This window comes from Cenococcum geophilum (assembly GCF_001692895.1).
Source record: "Cenococcum geophilum 1.58 unplaced genomic scaffold K441scaffold_56, whole genome shotgun sequence".
In the NCBI taxonomy this organism is placed as follows: Eukaryota; Fungi; Ascomycota; class Dothideomycetes; order Gloniales; family Gloniaceae; genus Cenococcum; species Cenococcum geophilum.
The window spans coordinates 1128608-1150694 of record NW_027137614.1 but is presented as its reverse complement, the minus strand read 5'-3'; the positions used below and the strand labels follow the sequence as shown (position 1 = coordinate 1150694).

Here is a 22087-nt window from a genome sequence, read left to right as displayed (position 1 = left end):
AGAAGCAGGGGAGGACGATAACTTGTGGCTTAATAACGCGGAAGTACTCCAAGGTACTATATTGGACGACCCTTACCAAAATATTAGTGAGAAGGAGCCTATCGCGAACTATTCGGCATCTAATAATTATTAAGAGCCGCCACCTCTCCTACTCCATTAATCTGGTAGAGCGGCGCGTACTAGAGCTCGAAGGACCTATACTTAATTAGCCCGTGGTAATTTTATATTAATCTTAAGTGATACTGATGAGGGTCCTAGTAATACCAAGCCAAAAGAGATTGTTATTCCGTTAAAATTAAAGCGACCGTGATAGGGAGCTTCTGTAGACGCGCATAAGGCTTATAAAGCTAGCATACTTGCTATTAGGTCCCCTCAGGCCAAGCGAACGCGTGGTAATAAAAAGGGAAAAGATCCTATTGAAATAGACGGCCGAATATTGGAGTATTACATATGTAAATAGTGCTTTGTTATTCAAATCAAGTTCGCGATAGCGGCCCGTGCGGGACTTAGTAAGCGCTTACTAATCTTGAATGTGTGGGATGAATGTTACCTCAGTGGACTCATACTAAGAAATCGATTGCGCTGGCGCGCTAAACTCCTTCGGATATTTGATCGATTTCTTGGTCTGAGGGACTTTGGCGAGATTTGTATGGAAGCATAAGCTTTTTTTGTAAGGAAAACTTATAAACCCCAACAAAATTAATTAATCTCCCCACAACGTATTCTAAGGTAAAAATTATATTAAATTACTCAGGAGATCTAGCTCTATAAATTATGAGATTTTAGGCTTTTTATACCTTACGTGGGCCCGTATATAAGGGTACGTAAAGGTGCTTATGCTTTTAACAACGGGAATTTTAACTTTAACGAAATTAATCTCAGATTCAGGAGGGGATATTATAATTCTAAAGCTGTTAGTATATAAAGTAGCTACCTAAGATATATCTATGAACTTTTGAAACCTTTATTTTATTATGTTGTAGAGGAAATCCCCGTACAAAATTGCTAAAACTAAGATTTTTGCTTATGCTTTTAACAAAACTCGCCAAAGCCTCTCAGACGTGATTTTGCAACTCGGAAGACGGCGTAGGTTATTCCGACGCTAGCTAAAAAATCACGTCTGAGCTCGCTGAGGTAAGGATGAATGTGCCCGGAGACGCTCCGGACCTTCGCGGTATCTTGATCTTGTACGGAGCTTTTGGATGAGGCTCCGGAGGAGTCGGCTGTATATGTGCGTAAGACGAGCATGCGACTGTCGTATAAGAGACCTTCTTTGGTTGAGCAGCCTCTGTCTCCACACCCCCCTCAAGCTGTTGGTCAATTTGATAGACGCCTCTGTCATTAGAATCGACGTCGTCCTGATCGTCGCCTTTCGCGATCGTTGGTATTATGCTCTCCCTGCCTACGAGGAGAGAATTGGCAGCTGATTGCCGTGCTGCCTCCTTCGTAGTAGGTGCAGTTCGAGAGAATTGGCGCTTTGCCGTCGAGGCGTGCGCAATATATTGAGGCTTTGAAGCCTGTCGAACGACATATAAGCCGTTCTTGCAAGTCGCTCTGCCCACCACCAAATCGTCGGAGTACCGTCGAACCGTACGGCCACCTGTTTCCTTATCAGGCCCAATGTAGAGCTTCTTGCGCTTCTCAAGGGACGACTCCGATAGGAGCTTATAGGGTAATTTGGGTGTATAGTAGGCCTCAGTAGCTACCATACAGGTGTTACCGTCGTCCATCAGTAGGGGCATATGTACCGTCCCTTTACCAATCGCATAGTGGATAGTCCCCCCTAACGTTCCTATTTCGTGAGGTGGTAATATTTAATAAACTAACTTTATTCATTACTTATCGTAATATTGGAGCAGAAATCAAGGAACCAGTCGTCCTAATTGCTGTCGCCCAAGTCGTCGACTATGGCCATACTGCTGAATAGGCCTTCTGCCAAGCCTCTGCCTGTCGTTCCGACTTAATGATTCAAATTCAATGTAGTCTCCGCCCCTTCCTGGGGTGGATCTATGCATAATATGTTATTTTCACCCGATATTATATCACGTGACTCGGTTGTCGTCAACCTTTTATCTCAACCTCCTACTCAGATAGTTTAATCAACCACTTCTTACACTTGATATTCTGCAATCACGCTTGCCTTAACCTGCGCGTTCAACAGGTTATAAGCCCGGTCTGCTTAACGCAATTCACGCCTTTTTATTATTAGTTTTTTGAGTTAAACACGCCCTCTAGCGTCCTTATACCTTAAGACTTGAATTAGTACAAAAAACACGTTTAAACCTTAACTCCTTTTAACGTACATTACTTGCTCCTTAGCTTTTATAAGCTTAAGCCTCGTTCTTATAAGCTACCAGCCTCATAAGCAACTTACCTTACGAGCTACCTCACGAGCTGTCTGCCTTACGAGCTACCTGCCTTATAAGCTATCCGCTTTACAAGTCTTTAAGCTATAGGGCATCTAATACACCCTAAAAAAGGCCCATCGATTGCAATAACTCAAAGGATACTTATTAGTAGTTAACTAACACCAAATTATAACAGCGCTAGGGCGCGTCACCTGCTAAACTCTGCTATATTTTGCGGACCCTGACTTATACTAACCAATTAGGATTTTCCATCCCCAGGATAGAAAATCGCTATTAGCTTGCTTACTACTAGCGCCTTAGCGACCCCTTTATATTCACGTTAACTTCCAACGGCCTTCTTCCTAGTGGTTAATTGGATAACGACTATACTAAGACGGATAAGCTATAACTATTAGAAAGTCTTCATCCTTAAAGAGGATTATTACCACTTTATCCTTATCTCTTAACCCATATACTAATTGTCTCTTTTACTATATTAGAAACTCCTACCAATAAGAAACGTCTTAGCATTATCCTTAAAGGCCAAAACAACTACCTCTTATAGTCTACTAAAAAACGCTATAAGCTTTATTTAAGAGTGCTCTGGAAGTATATTACCGGCGAAGCAACTACTCCAGCCAATAACGCCTCTTTAAAAGATAAAGAAAAGTATACTCTTAGGGAATCTTAAGCCTTCTAGTTAATATACGAATCGGTTAGCCTTAAACTCTAATTATATATTAAAAACCAAACGGCGAAGTATGCCTAGGAAATACTTAAGGGACTATATATAAAAGTCGGCTAGGTCTCTTACCACCTTAGACTTAAGGCGCTTATTAACACGCATTTAGGTAACTCCCTTAAAGAATATTACACTAAATATAAAGCTGCTGCTAAACAGATAAAGCAACTTTTTAAGGAAATACCTTGCTTAAATCTAACTTATACTAGGCCTATACAAAACAGGGTAACGGATACTTAGATAACTGGTATCTTTCTTTATAACTTAGGTGATTACTATTAGAACTTCCATAATAGCAAAATTACGCCTAGTTATAAAGAGAACACGCCTTCTGCTCTTAACGATCTTATTATAGAACTCCTTAGCCTTAAACTCTATAAGGAAGCTTATCAACTAGTTAATAATAAGCCGTCCGTAATGTTACTAGGCGCTCAGCCACTCCTAAATTAATCTTATATAGCACCTACCGCTATACCTAATAAAAAATGGTGCAATTTTCACAAGTTACTTAATTACTAGACTTGCAACTATAGGGCTATAAAGACATCTACTAGTAAACCTAAGAGTAAGAAAAGGCGCCTTGCCTAAAATAAAACTCCTCTACCTAACTAAAGCGACAATTAACTAACCGACTTCTTAAATAACCATAAAAGGATCCTCATACTTTATAACACAGTAAATTCTCAATTAAATGGATGGTATTTCAACACTAGAGTAATATACTATACTTATAAGGATCGCAAGCTTTTTAAGAACTTTTAAGGATGTAAGATTAAAGTTAACTCCGCCACCGGCATTACCTACGCTACTAGGTACAGCGACGTTAACGTCGTTACATCTTTACCGTAGGGTAATAACGTACTTAAACTCCGCAACGTGCTCTATATTCTAGACCTCTTTATTAACCTTATATCTAGCTCTACCTGCCAAAGAGATAGGATAACTATTAATACTACAGACTGCTTTCTACGTACTAGGGACAAAACAAAACTAGCGTACTTCTTTATATAGAGAGGACTTTACCGCCTTAATAAACCAAACGATCTATACACTACTCTCTTACTAATAGGCTTAGATTATAACTCTTAGCAGTAATATAAAAAACTTAGCTACCTAAACTTTATAAATATAAGATGTTTAGGACTTCTTACTAATCCATTTAACTGTAAAACCTATGCCATCTTAAAAAGGCATAAATTATTTAATTACGGCCCTTAATAGCGTGCTATAGCTGCAAGCGAACTGGTTTATATTAATATTATCTATCTTACGCTAGTCGGCATTAAAGGCTTAAGTACGCTATTACTTTTACTAATAACTATACTAGATAAATGGAGGTCCGTTTCCTTAGGTTAAAAGAGGCTTATAGCGTTTAAGACATTATTAAAAACTATATTGCCTAGTTAGAAAAGCAACTTAGCCCTCTTAAAAGGGTTTAATCTAATAACGGCGAATTAGATAACTGGCTTATAAAGAACTGGTTTACCTCTTATAGCATTAAGCTTAAATTCTCTTGCGCTAACTTACCTAAATAGAACGGAGTCGCGGAGCGTAACTAGCGAACGCTTACTATAAAAGCTCGCTGCCTATGTATCTATAGTTATCTACCATAAAACCTCTGGCCTAAACTTATTTAAACGGTAGCCTATCTACGCAACTAAAGTCCCTTAGCTCCGCTCTTATATCTCACACTATATAAGAAGCGCTACGGTTTAAAGCCTAGCCTTAACTACCTACGTACTATTAGCTCCACAGTTTACTACTATAAAAAACCTGTATAGTCTAACAAGCTAGGACTAAGAGCTAAGAAGTTTACTCTTATTAGTTTTAAAGGGAACTCCATTTACTAAGTATGGGACTCTTAGTCTTAGTAGGTACATAGAGTTAAGGATATTACTATCTTTAAGACTATTAAAGCTTAAGATATTCCGTTTTAAGGGGAGAATAAGTAGTAGGGGGAGTACAATACTAATCCGTAGGGGGAGAATTATTAGTTTACGTCTTATCCTCGTCCTATATTAATATTACCACTTCCTTAAGAACTATACGAAGAATCCACGTTATGGGATCTAGAACCTATGACTCGGAATCTAATTTTGGAACCACCTCCACGACGATCCGGCTGTAAAACTTATACTAGTTAAGCTCTCTAAGAATCTATTAAAAGCGAAGCTCTCCTTAATAAAATCCTTTTAAACTACATTGCTATTAACTTACTTAGCTCTACCAAGCACAATCACTTTAAGATCTATAAGGGTTACGCTTGGCAACCTAACTAAATTCTCCTTAATGCGTCGTCTATACACGATCCCCTTAAGCTAGCGACCTTAAGAGAAGCTCTCAGCGGCCTACACGCGAAATAGTAGCTAGAAGCTATGCAGGATAAACTTAAATCTCTCCTATAAAATAAAACCTGGCGCTCCGTCTAACGCTTATTAGTAAACTTTTTATATAAAGTCCTTAAAGGCAAATGGGTATTTAAGATTAAGCGTAGGCTAAAAGGGGAAATACTTAAGTATAAAGCATACTGGGTTATTAAAGGCTATAAATAGTAGTACGGTATTAATTACGATTAAACCTTCGCCGTAGTAGTTAAGCCAATAGCCTTCCGCACGCTATTCGCCCTAGCTATTTATTATAATCTTAAAATTAATTAAATGGACGTTAAAACAGCATTTCTTAATGGTTAAATTATTAAGGACGTATATATTAAATACCCTTACGGCTTTAGTAAATCTAAAGAGGTCTACCGCCTCCTTAAAGGTCTCTACGGTCTTAAACAGTCACCTTATATATAGTATAAAGTTATTTACAACTTCCTCATAAGCCTTGGCTTTTAGAAGCTTTAAGCTAACCACAGCGTTTTTATAACCAAGAACTCCCCTTTTACCTCTGCGAACGGCCTTATTGTATTAGTCTACGTAAACAATATTAAGATTATCGGCAGCAAAGCCGCCGTTAACTCTCTTAAATAGCAACTCTATAGCAAATTTAAGATGACAGATCTTGGCCCTATTAGCTACTACCTTAGCATAACCATTACTCGCAATCGCAAGCTAAAGATTATTATAATCCAATAACGCAGCTACCTTAAGCGCGTACTTTAGACCTTCTACTACTAGGATAACAAGTATAATAAACCCTTATTAAATCCGGTGAAGACTCCTATAAATAAGAAAGATTAATATCTTAAACCATTTAACGGCTAGGCCTTAAAGGACGATATTAAGACCTATTAATCGTAGGTTAGTTCCCTTATATACGCAATAATTAAGACCCAACTAGATCTTGCTTTCGCAGTTTTATAAGTTAGCTAGTTCAGCCATAATCCGGGACCTTAGCATTTTACTACAATTAAACGGATATTCTGATATATTATAGAAACTCTAGACTACGGAATAAACTATAGCGGCAACCACTAAGATTTAACGCTCGTCGGCTACTTAGATATAAGCTACGGCGATAATATTATAAATTAACGCTTATCCTCCGGATATATCTTTATGCTTAGCGGTAGACCAATTACCTAGAGCTCTAAGCGCCAGATAACTATCGCCCTATTAACCACTAAATCTAAGTATATAGGCCTAACACAAGCAGCAAAGGAAGCCTTATAGCTAAAGTTGCTGCTTACTAAGTTATAACAGATTAACCAACCTTATATAGACGTTAAGGTACGGAAAAACAACTCAGCAGCGGACTTAGTCCTCAACGCCACCAAATTTATTACAATTTACGGCGATAACAAGTCTTTAATAGCATTGGCTTAGAACCCTAAATTTTACTAGCGTACTAAGCACATTAATATCTAATACCACTTTATACGCGATAAAGTCACTACTAAACGTATTAAACTTACTTTCGTTAACACCAGGGATATAGTAGCTGACGCCCTTACTAAGCCCCTTAGTCCAATTAAGTTTAACCGATTTCTTACCTTAATAGGCCTTTGTTCTGCTAAAGGATAACGCAGAGAAAGCACTTTAGGGTGATGTTAGAATAAGAATATAGCAGACGGAGCAGCTTAAGCATCTAGCCTTCGCGCCTTACCTACTGCAATTGGCCTTAGGGCTCTACAATGGACAAGGAGAATTAGGTTAGGCAAGGGGTAATTCTAAAACTTATATTTATAGCTTCCGATTTTAATAAGTTTTATATTTAAGATAGGCCAATGAATAGGTTAGCTTATACCAGCCTTATAAACTGTCTTATAAGCTACCTTATAAGATATCTAACTTACAAGCTATATTACGAGCTTCCAGCATCACTAATCGCCTCACCTACTGCAACTAGCTTCTACGCTTTATAACGGACGAGGGGACTATATTATAATTATACTAGGTATATAGGGAGTTTTAATGGGCAATATAGTAGATGCAATACCGTTTAAGGGGGAGTGTTATTTTCACCTAATATTATATCACGTGACTCGGTTGTCGTCAACCTTTTATCTTAACCTCCTACTCAGATAGTTCAATCAACCACTTCTTACACTTGATATTCTGCAATCACGCTTGCCTTGACCTACGCGTTTAACATAATATATGCTTTTTATAGGGCCTCCACGCCGGATATCGAAGCTCTGGGTGAAGGTAGAAGTACCTCTCCTTGTCGCTAGGGTGCTTGCCATTGCAATATAAGCAGCGCTCGAGACTCTCATTTAATGTTAATCCTCCTGTATTGGATTTTAATTGATCGTCTTTGGATAGCTTCTTACTGACTGAGGATATTGCGAGGTTGGGGACATCTGGTCGTGTACGGCTCTCATCCATAAGGTCGCTCACCAGCTCCTCTATTGTAATAAGGTCGTCCTCCCTCGTGACTCTCCTGGCTGCCTCTTGACGATTGGCCGTCCAAATAGGAAACTCCTCTTCCACCGCGTAAAGCAATCGGGCGTGCGCCTGCTTCCTTAATATCGGTATTGACGCTGCGTTTGATTTTCTTATGCCCGAGACAAAAGCTTCTGCGTAGGCTTCGAGTGAGTTATAGTCTTTGCGACTAAGATCGAGCCATTAATTCCATATCTGGTAGTCGTAAACAAGACCTTGCGCGGTGCAGAGTGATCGAATTGAGTTAAGCAGGTCCTTGATAGAATCTCACGGCTTGCCCAATGCGGCGAGACGATCGCGAATCGATTCTGACACTACTCCCTCTATTATCTTAAGTCCCATTATCTGTTTATATCGCCATTCTCGGCGTTCGTTCGTATTCATTAGCAGCTCTACAGCCGTACCTTATATCAGTGGTAGGAGGTCTTGAAGCTCAAGTCGTCGTACGATTCGACAATACCATTCTTCGTAATTACTCTCCCCTTTCAATATAGGAACAGCCCCAAGGGAGCTGTGGTATTTCTTCTTTTATACTATGTCCGCCATAATGCAGTTATCGGCTCACCCGTATCTTACATGGCGTGTATTTATATCAGTTTGTTATAAATTTCTATTACACCATACCTGGCTCCAAATTCGAGGGTATATGGCTTCGTGTCGACCAATTAATTAAATAAAATAGCAGCTAATAGAGCTTTAATTAAAGCTGCAAGAGGGCTCATAACCTATCAGGGCACTGAGCAGGCTGATGGAATGATATATATAATACTCTATAAGGAAGAATCTTAGGGGCTCGAAGGCCCCGAGAAGATATCTACACGATGGCCCGCGCGCTGTCACGTAACCCGTCGCTGAGCTCAAAGAGACTGCCCAAGTACCCCCCCCCCTACCAACAGCAACTACTCCACTAATTAGTATTACGTTGTTAACTTTAATTTGTATTACCTATATACCTAGCCTAATAATAAGCCTACCGTAGTACCTACTATAAGGCTCTATTATATAATTACTACCTAGTTACAGTATTAAATATAGAAAGTTAAACAATATACTACTAAAAGCAGCCACTATAACGCTATTGACGGCGGCAACTACTTTAAGGTTAGGAGGAGATACCAGTATAGCGGATACTAACTTTTAATAACCTGTAACGGTTGGATAACTATAAGAGATAGTTAATTAGTTAACAATAAACAATACGGCGCTAAAAGAAAAGGTTAATAGGATAGAAGTAGTAAAGATTAAGCTACTATTAATTAAGAGGTACTTAGGGGAAAGGTTAAAGCTTAAAGGATTTCTTACGTAAATATACTTTAAAGTTATATAGGAAGGGGCAAAGCTACTAACACCTATAGATCGAATAGCCTATACAGGACTATTCTTATTAGGAAGAGTACTTAAGTAGTTTAAGCCTTGCCTTACAGAAATACAGGTAAACGGAATAACAACCACTAACTAGGAGGTGCGATTTATATTCTTAAGTTAAGAGGGGCTTATAGAGCAACTTATACAAATATTTAGAGACCTAGAGGTAGTAACTATAGCGGGAAAAAAACTCCAAGACATTACGCACTAAACCTTAGCAATTAAATATATAATATAGTTCCAGACGTTAGCAATATAAGTTAAGTAGAATAATAGGGCGCTTATAGCACAATATAAGTAAGGACTTAAGGCTAAAGTCTAAAACGTAATTATCCTAATAGAAGATGCGGACACCCTAAGGGACTTAATAGATTAAGCGATTAAGATTAATAATTAGATCTACTAAAGGGAACAGGCTAAGAGAGGTTAGGATAGAGTTCTATAGTTATATAAGGCGCAAAATACGCAATAACTAAAGCTAAGTTAAAAACTATAGTATAGCGTAGAGCCAATAGACCTAAGTAGTACTAAAGAAGCCTATAAGAGATAGAGTAAGAAACTATAGAAACCTAAAAGTTAAGGATCTAGTAATTATAGGACTAAAAAGCAGAGGCTAAACCAGGGATCTTAGCAGTAGAAGACGTTTAGGCGAACTCTATAACAAAGTTAATAGTTTAAAAACGGAACTTATATAAATTATAGAAAATAAGGTTATTTTATAAGGGATTATAAAGATAGTTAGAGTTACTATATAATAAAGGGAACTAAACTAGTAGTAGAAGATATATATATATAGAGGGATAATAGTATACTGCGAGGAACAAAAGAATATTTAATTAGAAGTTTTGCGTTCTGTTATAACAACGTATACTAAATTTATAAAGACGCTAAGTATAGCGCAAGCTATTAGCTATAAGAGCTATATTTAGCGGAATATAAAGAAACCAATAAACTAGTTTACAAATCGGATATTAAGGATAATAAATTTAATATAGGCGAAATATTTAGTAACAATAAGGTAATAAGGGCGGCTTACTAGAAGTATATAGACCTTAGAAATGTTATAAAAGAGGTAGAAGATAATTCCACTATAGAATAAGGAACATTAGTAGGGATTAAGACCCCACTAGATATAATGTCTATTGCTTTATAAGATATAAGAGAAGTAGGACAGTAAACCACTTCGGCACTTAATAAAGGCAAAAAGCCAAAGGCTTAATATTCTTAAAAAGAGATAAGAGATAACTAAGACTCTTAAAGTAAGATAAGGCATACCTAAGGACCTACAATAGATAGCAACCGATAGAGTAGGGCAGTAGCTTAGTTTAAGGATATAAGAATAAGCTTAGGATAAAGTTTCCTATAGGTACAAGACTCTTAAGATAAGATAAGTAAGATTTAAGACTTTTAAAGTAAGATAAGAACACTAAATAAGCCTAGTTAGACTAAGGTAAAAGCAAAGCTTAAGTTAGAAGCAAGCTTAGGATTAAAAATCCTATAGAACTAAGATTTTAAGTAATAAATAAGGACTATTAATAAGATTAGAGAATCTACGGTATAAACAGCAACTAGACTAAAAGATAGGTATATAGACCTAGAAGACTTACTAGGGGAACACAGTATTTAGCCTAAAGATTAGAAAACTAATACTAAGATTAAAAAGCAGAAGGACTTTAAGAATCCACTTACAAGATATAAAAAGAAAGAAACCATAGAAGAATTTAGAGCAAGAATTACCGTATAGCAAGAACAGAAACTAGGCAAGAGATTTAGCGTATTAGGACGTACTAAGGACAAAGTACCTATATAAAGAATTACTAATAGGCCTAGAATAGGCACACTAAAAGCTAAGTAGCTTACTAAACTGGAAAATAAAGAGGATTTAGGGATTTTAACTAGGTTTGAAGAATGATATATAAAGGGCTATTATAATACAGTAATAAGAAGATACTTCCTTATAAATAAACCGTATATACTTTAATAGCTATACTAAAAGTAGTATAGGCAAAGGCATAATAACAAGTAGGAAGATTTCTATATATAGTTAGATAAGAAAGTTATTTAAAACTACCCTATTATAGAAAAGGTAATAAGTTACATTAAAGGGGCCTTAATTATAATGTTAAAGGATCTAAAGGAATAATTAGAGAACTAGAAAAGCAAGAAATGTATCTTAGTACCTATAAATAAAGTTATAATATTTAGATTAATATAACAAAGGTTTAAACTTAAAGATAAAGACGAGCTAAGAGTTAACCTAAAGCACTAAGCATATTATATATTAGTATAAATTATATACGTGGATAATATATATAATATGCACAGAGCACTAAAGGATAAGTATTAAAAATATCCTATAAGAATATATTAGTTAGCAGAAGAATAGAGGTATTAAAACGCTAAATATATACATAGTTAGTATCCAGTAGAAGTTTAGAAGTTAGGCAACTTAATACTTTAGCCAGAAAGATTCCTTATAGAAGAATGCCTAAATGAATAATAGTAGTAGAAATGCCTAGAAAATATATATCTATAGTATATTAAAGATAAAAAGCGAACTAAGTATTAGCTGAAGTTGGACTAAGTATAAATAGGATTAAGTAGCTAATAGTTAGGAAAAGTAGAGGCCCATGGGACTAGAGGGAGCTAGTAGTAGAGCCTTAGACCCTTAAAGGAATTTAAGGACAACACCTAAATTTATAAGTTAAATGGTAAGATTAATAGATTAAAGTATTAATAGATAGTGGAGCAATAAGGAACCATATCTTACTAGCAGCAGTTAAAAGGATGGGATTACTATATAGGAAAAAGGAGTATCTTTACCTATTAGTAATAATTTTAGAAGATCTAATAGCCTATAGAGGAAGCATTATTAATCTAAAAATAGGACCTATTTAGTTAACCATTAAAAGGAGATAAGTTAAGATATCTTTTAATATATTACTATTGGGAAATAATAAGGCAGTACTAGGAATGCCTTAGTTATAGAAATACAATCTAAAGATTAATTAGGTTATAGGTTAAGTTAATATTAGAGATACTTAATAATACAAAATATAATAACAAGCTAAGTTAGTATAGTACTAAATTAGGGCGATGTATAAAGAGACTAAACGAGGCTTAAGTTATATACTAAAAAGATACCATAAATATAGCAAGAAATTATAGTCACTAGAGAGTAAAAGGCTATTAAAGCATATAGTATGGGACTATAAGATAGACTTAGAACTAGGAACGAGCCTAAGGTTTTTTCTAACCTATAAGCTTACTAAAGAAGAAGGTAGAGCATTAAAAGAGTTTATTTAGGAGAACTTATAAAAGGGATATATTAAACCATTACAGTTATTAGCGGGTTATCCAGTACTATTTATACTAAAGAAGAATAGCAAACTAAGGCTATATATTAACTATAAATAGTTAAATAGCATTACTAGAAAGGATAGGTATCCTTTACCCTTAATTAGCAAAATCTAAGATAGGATAGGTAATGCGTAAATCTTTATAAAGATAGATCTAAGATAGGCGTACTATTAGATTAGGATTAAGGAAGGCAATAAATAAAAGGCAGCCTTTAGGTTAAAGGAAGAACTATATAAACCATTATTTATACAATTTAGGCTTATAAACGCACTAGTGACGTTCTAGAAGTATATTAATAATATATTAGGAGAACACTTAGATAAATTTATTATAGTATACCTTAATAATATTATTATCTACTTAATAACTAAAGAAGAACACGGGGAATACGTTAAATAGGTCTTAAAGAGACTATAAGAAAAATAGATGCTAGTAGCAATTAAAAAATATAAGTTCTTTACTAAAAAAACTAATTTCATTGGATTTATTATTAAACTAGGCTAACTTAATATAGATCTAAAAAAGATTAAGGCTATAATAAATTGGTAAGAACTAGAGAATATTATGCAGTTAAGATTGTTTTTAGGGTTTTGCAATTACTATAAAAGGTTTATAGCGCAATAGTTAAAGGATATTAAACCATTGACGTGGTTAATAAAGAAAGAAAAACTATAGGTATAGGGAGAGGAACAGCAAGAGTTATTTACTTAAGAGCTAGTTTTTAAAATCTATTAACTAGGACTAAAGACAGTTATAGAAATAAATATATTAGACTATATACTAGGGGCGTGCTTTATATAGAAATATTAAAATAGATAGCACCCAGTGGCATACTATAGTTAAAAAAAATAATACCACTAGAGTTAAACTATAACATCTACAATAAAGAGTTATTAGGTATAGTTACAGCACTAAAGAAATAGAGAGCATTTTTATAAGGTATAGAGAAACTATTTATAGTTAAGATGGATTATAAGAACCTAATAGGATTCCTAACGACAAAGGAACTTAACTAAAGATAGGTTAGATGGGTAGAGATGCTTATAGAATACTATTTTAAGATTTAGTATACTAAGGGTATAAACAATACGCGAGTAGATGCTTTAAGTTAAAAAGCTAAACTATAAAACGAGGAAAAGCTATTAGGGGCTTTACTGCAAAAAGATATAGACAAATTAATTAGGTACAATTATCCAAAAATCGCAGCAATATAGGAAAATAACAAACTAGAAAGAATCTACAAGACACTAAAAAGCTTTTAGGTATAAAGGATCTCTAAGGCATAACTAAAAGAACAGTTAGAATATTTAAAAAAAGAGATATTGTATAAGTATAAGGAGGCAAAGTATATCCTAAGAAGTATAGCGGAGTATTTTATAGAAGATTTCTATAAGGGAATAACTTAGGGACATAATAGAGCTAGAGGCTTAGTGTTAAGACTCTAAGAGGAGTATATTATTAATAGAATCTAGGGCTTAACGCGAAAAGTTATAAAGGAATATCTAGATTACTAAAGGAATAAACTAATAAGGCATAAGCTATACGGAGGGCTATAACCTATTAAAATACTAGGGAGACTATAGGAGGTTATATTATAGGACTTTATTATTAAGTTACTAAAGTTAAGAGATCCTATTACCGGATAAGATTATAATATAATCTTAGTAATAGTGGACAAGCTTATAAAGTAGGGATACTTTATAGCATATACAGAAGAAATATTAGTAGAAGATATCGCTAGAATTTATATTAAGGAAGTATTTATAAGACATAGAGTACTAAGTAAGATTATATTAGATAGAGACCTAAGATTTATAGTAGCATTTTAGGAGATATTTTTAGCGAAATAAGGAATTAGAGTAGTAACTTCTACTATATATTACCTGTAGACAGACGGTTAAATAGAAAGATTAAATTAGACACTAGAGCAGTATCTAAGGCACTATATTAATTACGCATAGAATAATTAGGTATTATTATTACTAGTTATATAGTTTATATATAATGCAACACCTTAAGAGGAAATAGGTATATTACTATTTAAGGCAAATTACAGATATAAGCTAAGAATATTATTATTACTATAGTAAGCAAAGAAAATAAGTAGTACAGCTAAGAAAAGAATAAAGATATTAATAAATCTTTATATAGACCTTATAGAATTAGTAAAGACAGTATAAGAGAAAATAAAAAAGTACTATAATACTAAGAGATCTAAGGGACCAGATCTTAAGGAGGGAGATAAAGTATAGCTACTATATAAAAATTTTAAAAGTTAATAACTAAGTAAGAAGTTAGACTATATTAAACTAGGACCTTTTAAAATTATATAAAGGATTTTACCAATTATATTTAAGTTGGACTTACTAGCTAAGATAAAAATCTACCCTATATAGTATATTGTAATACTAGAGCCAGTATATAGGAATATTAAGTCACTAGTTTATAAAGTAGACATATATAGAGGATAAAAAGAAGATAAATAGTAAGTTTTAAAGATAGTTAGTTATAAGGATATTAACGATAAAATATAGTATAAGGTTAAGTAGATAAGCTATACTAAGACTACCTAGGAGCTACTAAGGAATTTAAAGAACGCTGTAGGAAAGGTATAGGAGTATTAGAAGAAATTAAGTTAGGTAGTATTAATAAAAAAGGATCGCTAAAGAATAAGTCACCTAAGGGGGACCTAAGAAGAGCAGTTGTTAAGCTACTTGGATCTATTTCCTTTATAGTTAAAAGAGAGTCTATCCTCTTATTACTAAGTTTCTATAAACCCTATTCTATAAGTTTCTACTCCTTAAAACGCACCTTCTTACGGACCTTCTTAAGACGGATTAACCGAGCGGACGCTACAAGATAAGACTTAAGGGCCCGTTACTAAGTATTGGCAGCCTCCTATTCTATATTATAAGAACAGCGTAACTCCGCTAGAGTAATGGATAGTTTATTATCTAGCTGCGTAGCAATAGATTAAACACAAAACCCTAAGATAAATTAATTAGGAAACTAGATAACTATTAAGAGTAATAAGTCGCGTATATTTAGTATTAGAGACAAAGCAAATATTATAGAACAAATAAATATTTACTTTAGTGCACTTTAAATAGAAGAATGGTTGTTACGAAGATGGGTTTACTAATATAATATAAACTAATTCCTTTTTTAAACAATAAGAATATAGAGATGGTATAATCTTACAAAAAGATAGTATCGCAGTAATGGTGCGAATACGACAAGTAGTTAAGGAAAAAGAAATTGCTTTAGGCATAATAAGCAATAATATTAACCAAATTAATTAGACGGATATTACACCTCTAGTAAATAACTTAGAGATATTAAGAATCTTTAAGGATAAAGATAGAGAGGAGGGAAATAGTGTTACGGACGCTTTAAGTATAATATTATAACTACTTAGAAAAGAGTTAAAAGAAGCTAGTTAGTTAATTTAAGCACGGTCCAAAATGGAGCCAATAGAGCTATATAACGAGGAATAGTAACCGAGGTTATATAACGTAATTTATATAATCTAAGGGATCTGTATAATCCGCGATAGAGTAAATAGAGCGCACGTATATTATATATAAGAAGGATTTTATAGGAGCACGGTTATATATTTAAAGGACTATAGTCCCTACCTAGATAGTTCCTTCCTTATAGTAATTCTCAGAATATAATTAGAGTTAATTTATTAGGCAACCACTCCACTAATTAGTATTACGTTGTTAACTTTAATTTGCATTACCTATATACCTAGCCTAATAACGAGCCCACCGTAGTACCTACTACAAGGCTCCATTATAGTAAAGCTATTAAGATAGTCCTATGCGCGAGCGTATACTTAACAAATTGCTAGGTAAGGTAGCTCTAATAATTATCTACTAAAATTAGGCAATATTACTATATTTTATAGTTAGAATCTTTTATAAAATATCTTGTATATTTATTATAATATTCGATATAATATAGGCCTAAAGAGTTATCTATTTACCTACTAGGGAAGATAGCGTATATATATCCGCAAAGGCTCTTATTTTGTTTACTAATTTAATACTATCTTTCCTAGTAGTATTACGCGTTCTAAATTAAGAAGGTAGGCGGTAGAGAGCTATTAGCGTAAATTGTTTTAATTATAGATACTAACTTACAAGTGCTTAACTATATAACTGTATAATTTTTTAACTCTTCCCTATATATCTTACCCGATATAATTATTTAGGCCACCGCTATAAGGCCTAGTAATACCCCCTTTTCGTTAAAGTTATAGATAATATTTAAATACTTAACTTAATATTGCTTACGTATAGTACGGAAGAACCTAAACTAATTATATATAACTACTAGATCGCCATTTTAAGCTCTCTAGCAGTTAAGATAATAACTTAGTATAGTGCTAAGACCGTGGTATTGAATAAATCTTTACCTCTAATGCTTATATATAATACGGCCTTCGCTTAAAAGGGAATAAGCTATTTCTAAAAGTATATAAGCCTTTAACGGAAGGTCCTAGGATTAATATTTATACAGCTATTTAATAATTTACTATTTTTATAAAGAATATAATAAACCTAGGTAAGCTTTATATTGTAGGAGATAGCTAGTAGGACAATGTCTAACGATAGATTGGGTGCTCTGTATGCGCTAGAGGCTTTATAAATCGACGGCTTAATACTAGAAGAAAGATCTTATATAATATTTTATATAGTAGTTTCGGCTTCACGAGAGGGCAAGGATTAATTTGGCATCGTGTAATGTGCTGAGGCTTTTTGATTTTGGTGTAATTTGCTATGAAATTAGAAATGGTAGGCATTTCCATATATGGCTCGCTTCGTGGGGTGGCTCGCTTCCCGGTCAGCTACGTTAACTTGACTTTGGCTATTTGGACAGCCGTACTAGGATATCTCCAGTCTAGTTGAAGACTCAATGAACCATATTCTTCAATCAAAATTCTGTCATGACAATTTGAGATTGCTTGCTCTCTCAAAATAGACTCAACTTACTGAATAGGCGTCATCCTCTTACACCGCTTCATATTCTCTCTTTGCCAGCTTGCTTAATCATATCATCAATTAGCTCATGCCTCTTCACTGCCCGCTCGAAATCCATGATAAATCTTGTGTCCCCGTCCGCCCACGCCTTATAAAGCCTCCCCGTATTCGCCGCAAATGTAATTTCGCCATATGCTTTAAACGCTCCCTCACGATCCCACTCCACCCCCACCTCCTCCACATCCCCCCCGTGCTTCCTTACCCGAATCTTTGTATCCACAAACTGAAGGAAAGCTACGCTCTGAGGGTGAGATATTTCAATCGAGCCTTGCGTCCCCGTGATGAGCCATCTCAGCCCCATCCCATCCGGCTCCGGCGGGCCAGTCCTGAAATGTAGCGACGCAACGGCTCCACCCTCCAACCTGCCGTGCAGCAAAATTTCGTCCGACGACGTGCGCTGGGCGACGCGATACGGCTTCTGCGGATCCTCCGCCGCCCGCGCCAGGTCGGTCAACGGGACGTCATACACCTTGACCTCCTTCCCATTCGTCGCGAGCAGGGAATGATGGCTCTCGAACTCGCCCAGCACATGATAGAACGGATCGAGGAAGTGCCCGAACCTGATGTTCAACGGCGTGCCGCCGCTGTTGATGTCGAGGACGAAGCTCGCGTTCTCCGTCCATGCCTCCATGCGTGGCCCGAGCGACGCCGCTACATCCGTGCTAACAACTTCGCCGATGGCGCCGGAGTTAACCAACTCCTTCAACTTCACGACGACGGGGCTGGCGCGGCCCTGCACGCCCACCATCGTTTTGACCCCTTTTTCTTTGGCCAGAGCGGCGAGCTCCTGCGCTTCGGTCGCGTTGACGCTGAATGGCCACTCGCAGAATACACCTTTCCCAGCCAGCAGCGCGGGTTTGACTGCCTCGTAGTGATTTTGCACTCGCACGCTCACGACGACGAGATCGACGTCCGGGTCTGCTGCTAGCGTGGCGACGGAGTCATAGGCTTTGGTCGATGCCGGGAGGTTGAAGTGGTTGATGGCTTTCTCAGCTGAGGAAACAGAAGTGTTGCAAAGAGCGGTGATTTCATATCTAGGATCGGATTGGAGATATGGAAGGTGGGCCTTTTCGGCCCAAGAGGAAATGGCATTGGCAGAGAGGCCAATTAACCCGATGCGGATGGTAGCCATGAAAGGTGCTTCAAGTAAATGCTTGGCTAACTTACTGGATAATATTTGCGTCGCGGTCTACCTGTCCGCCCTGGGGAGAGAATATATAAAAAAGCTCCCATTATAAGCCTCGTAGCAGCCTGGAACCGCTACAGTGGTTGCAAACCCCGAATTCTAAAGAAAGAAAGCGAAGCGGGGTGTATGAGGGGTCAGCTTACATATCAGCCTAAAGAATTTCCACTATAAGTTCGTTTGTCCTCCGTATCTGGTGCGAATCAAACTGGCGTCATCAAAAGAACACTTTTAGCTCCGAGATATTTAGTCCCTTGGATCCTGAGCTTAATAATCACACACCTGGTCAGGATTAATAAGGTGCTTATTGTGCAGCTTTTGTGCAAACTCGCACAACATTCCAACGTCAGGGTCCTTAGAGTAGTTCTAAGTAGTCCGTGCGGGAACACCGTTTTCAAATCAACGCGTGTATCTATATAGAATTCAACCATTAATTACACCACCATCATGCCTAGAATTGATATAGATCTTGTTCAGAAGACTCAATACAACATCTCCCCAAATAAGACGGCGAAAAGCCCTCCCCCCAGGCTTTGGCTGTTGTCCGAATTCAAGCCTCTTTATATTGACGATTGGGACGACTATGGCTTGGGCGCTCCAAGGACTCATTTTGGCTGCAGCATATATAAAATACTGTTCTTCAAGGAGGACAACCGCTAGAGGTCTCATATTAAGGGACTTAATTCCAAAGATTAAGCCTGTATATTTTTATATAGTATATTATAAATATTACCAGCCTTATATTTCGGACACGGGCACCAAATTCATCTAATCTAACTGGTCAGTTCTGATCAATAACCTGAGGGGCTGCAAGGGATAAAAACTAGCCTCAAAATCAGCAAAGGTGCAGCTATCCCCTAACCCGTCAAGGTCCTTAGCGTAAGTGGTCTGTGCGGAACATCGTTCTCAACGAAGTCAAAGGTCCGTATTTCCGGGAACGGCGGCTTGATTCGACCGGTTTGATTGGTGGACTCTTATTGATACCGTAAGGACCAATTTTGACGGGTTAAGGGATACCTTAACCCGTCAGATTTCGTCCCCATGTTATCGATAAGAGCTAGCCAACCAGAGCTATAGAATTCAACCACTGCGAAGTTTGGAGTACAGGCGACCTAGTCGACTCGCCTGTGAGGCACGTGCGCTGCACGTGCCTAGGGAAAACCTTTCCTTCCTTGCACTCCGACGTTTAATCGCCGTACGCGGAAGTCAACGCGAAAAAGGATATCACCAAATCCCCGGATTCCTCCAGGCGCCTGCTGCCACTTATAAGTATAATCACTGTAGATATCCTGAGTTTCCATCGCCCGATTCAGCGCCAGCGCTTTCTGCCTCTCCGCCATCGCCATCGCATACGCCGCGTTCGCCGCACCGATATTGCCCGCCGCTTGCATCCGAGCACCCATCACATTACTCGACTGGGACTGGTATTGCGCCAGCAGCGCTCGAAGGTCAGGATTACCGCCCGCAGCCGCTGCGTTCGCCCTCGCGATCAGCGCCGTCCGCTTCTCCAACCACTTGGCGGATGAGGCTGCGAGGGTCGCGACGCTGCCGGGGTCGGGCGAGGCAGGGAAGCAGGAGAGTGGGATCGTGGTGTGCACGAAGGCGGACTCGGTGAACGGGTCAAGGAAGAGCCGCTTCTGCTCGCTCAGCAGCGCCGTCAGCTTCTGCTGCATCGCCGGCGGGTCGGTTCGGATGAGTAATAGCAAGTATGCACCCAGCCCGCTGCGTCGCAGCAACGGCATCTTGCTCCCTGGCACGTTGGGGCGCGCGATGTGGTTGTGGGCAAGATTCATGGCGGTGTAGAATTCTAGGAAAGCTTGGTCGAGCGTGGTGATTTGGAAATTCTTGGTGTCGCTGTCGTCGAAGTTTAGGGGGCCAATTGAGAGGGCATCCAGTAGGTTTGCGAACATCTCTGGCGTAAGGTAAGGCTGCGCACCGTGGGGAAGCATTTGTGGGGCTCGGTCTTCCGCAGTTGCCTTGAGGAACTCATAGATGGAGAGGACGAGGCGTGTAAACATTTGTGAAGGTGTCCCAACCTCGTCAACAAGAGTGCCCCAATATTGTTCTGGGCTGGAACCAAAGATTCCTGAGATACCACCACTCATGTAGCGATTGAAGATGTCCATGCCGATCTGTATAGAAAACAAGTACTTGAAGAAAAATAGGAGAACCAATGATAAAGGTGAATTGACCAGGTGAAAGAAGAAACTCGATACCGGTCATGAGGGGCTCTGCAGACTCGCAAGTATTTCACAGCTACCATGTGGGCCGTGTACATTATTGGAGGCGTCAAGCTGAGGTATTAGCGCGGCCAGAAGCGACCTTGCCATTCGGAAGTTGAAACAGGAGTCGCAATGACAAACAGGTGGAATGGATGAATAGAGCTGACAAGTTTGAGCGCAAGATGGTTTGTTTCTACAAGTTGCGAGTTCATTCTAGTTTTAATGTGACAAGGCAGTAAGAATTAAAGCTTGACATTAATGGTGGCCTGTGGAGAAGATCTTGGGGCCGGGGTCAACCTAAATGATGGGTGTCGAGGAGAAGCGCACTAGATACAGGAGTACGCTTCATTACTCTCTAAACAGCTTCAAGATTGCTTTCTGAATCAGACCAAACCGCGCGAATAGTCAAATAGTCACCTGGCAGAGACTTTACTCGACCTTCGTGAATCATATCATTTCTGCCTTCATCTACTCTACAAATTCCATACCTAAAGACTCTACCTCCCCTAACACACCAAGCTGAAATTCGGCTCCCACGTTTCTCTTACTATCATCCAAAAAGTCACGTATCTCGACAACAAAGGTATCTCCATATACGTGGTCGAACGACAATACAAAACCGAAATTCCGGACCGAACAATCTGCCCAAAGTTTCCCGTCTTTAACCTCAAGAATAAGATCATGATAGCTAACATTTTGATACTTGCCCGCATACTGCAAAAGAGGCACACTCATTGCGAACTCAGGTTCTAGCGGCTTAGATTGCAAACGATTCTTTTCTTCTTGCTTGGACTTCTCATGATACTCACGTTGAAGTGCGGTCCAGTCCAGCCGCTCTGGCGTAGGTACGCTCAATAGCCCGTCGATTAGATGCCAGCATAAAATTTCCGCGATGTCCCCGGCTCCATTCGAGTTTCCAAAGATAGCAATGCCCAACTCTAATTCTGGTAGATATCGCATCAAGCTATTGAATCCGGGGGACGCGGCCAT

General features: G+C 37.8%; 2 protein-coding genes across 2 annotated transcripts; both read right to left on the bottom strand.

Annotated features, from left to right (window-relative positions):
- Positions 1-17464: 17464 nt before the first annotated feature.
- Positions 17465-19072, bottom strand: K441DRAFT_667677 (NAD(P)-binding protein). The gene is made up of 2 exons (XM_067649886.1): positions 18860-19072; positions 17465-18758 (listed from the first exon to the last, which is right to left on the bottom strand). The coding sequence occupies exons 1-2, from the start codon at positions 18923-18925 to the stop codon at positions 17673-17675; spliced, it is 1152 nt and encodes a 383-aa protein (XP_067499044.1). The 5' UTR covers positions 18926-19072; the 3' UTR covers positions 17465-17672.
- Positions 19073-19142: 70 nt separating this feature from the next.
- K441DRAFT_681132 (uncharacterized protein) lies at positions 19143-22087 on the bottom strand (the record flags this gene model as incomplete). The annotated part of the gene is made up of 4 exons (XM_067651434.1): positions 19143-19157; positions 20060-21007; positions 21265-21290; positions 21613-22087. The coding sequence occupies 4 exons, from the start codon at positions 22085-22087 to the stop codon at positions 19143-19145; spliced, it is 1464 nt and encodes a 487-aa protein (XP_067499043.1).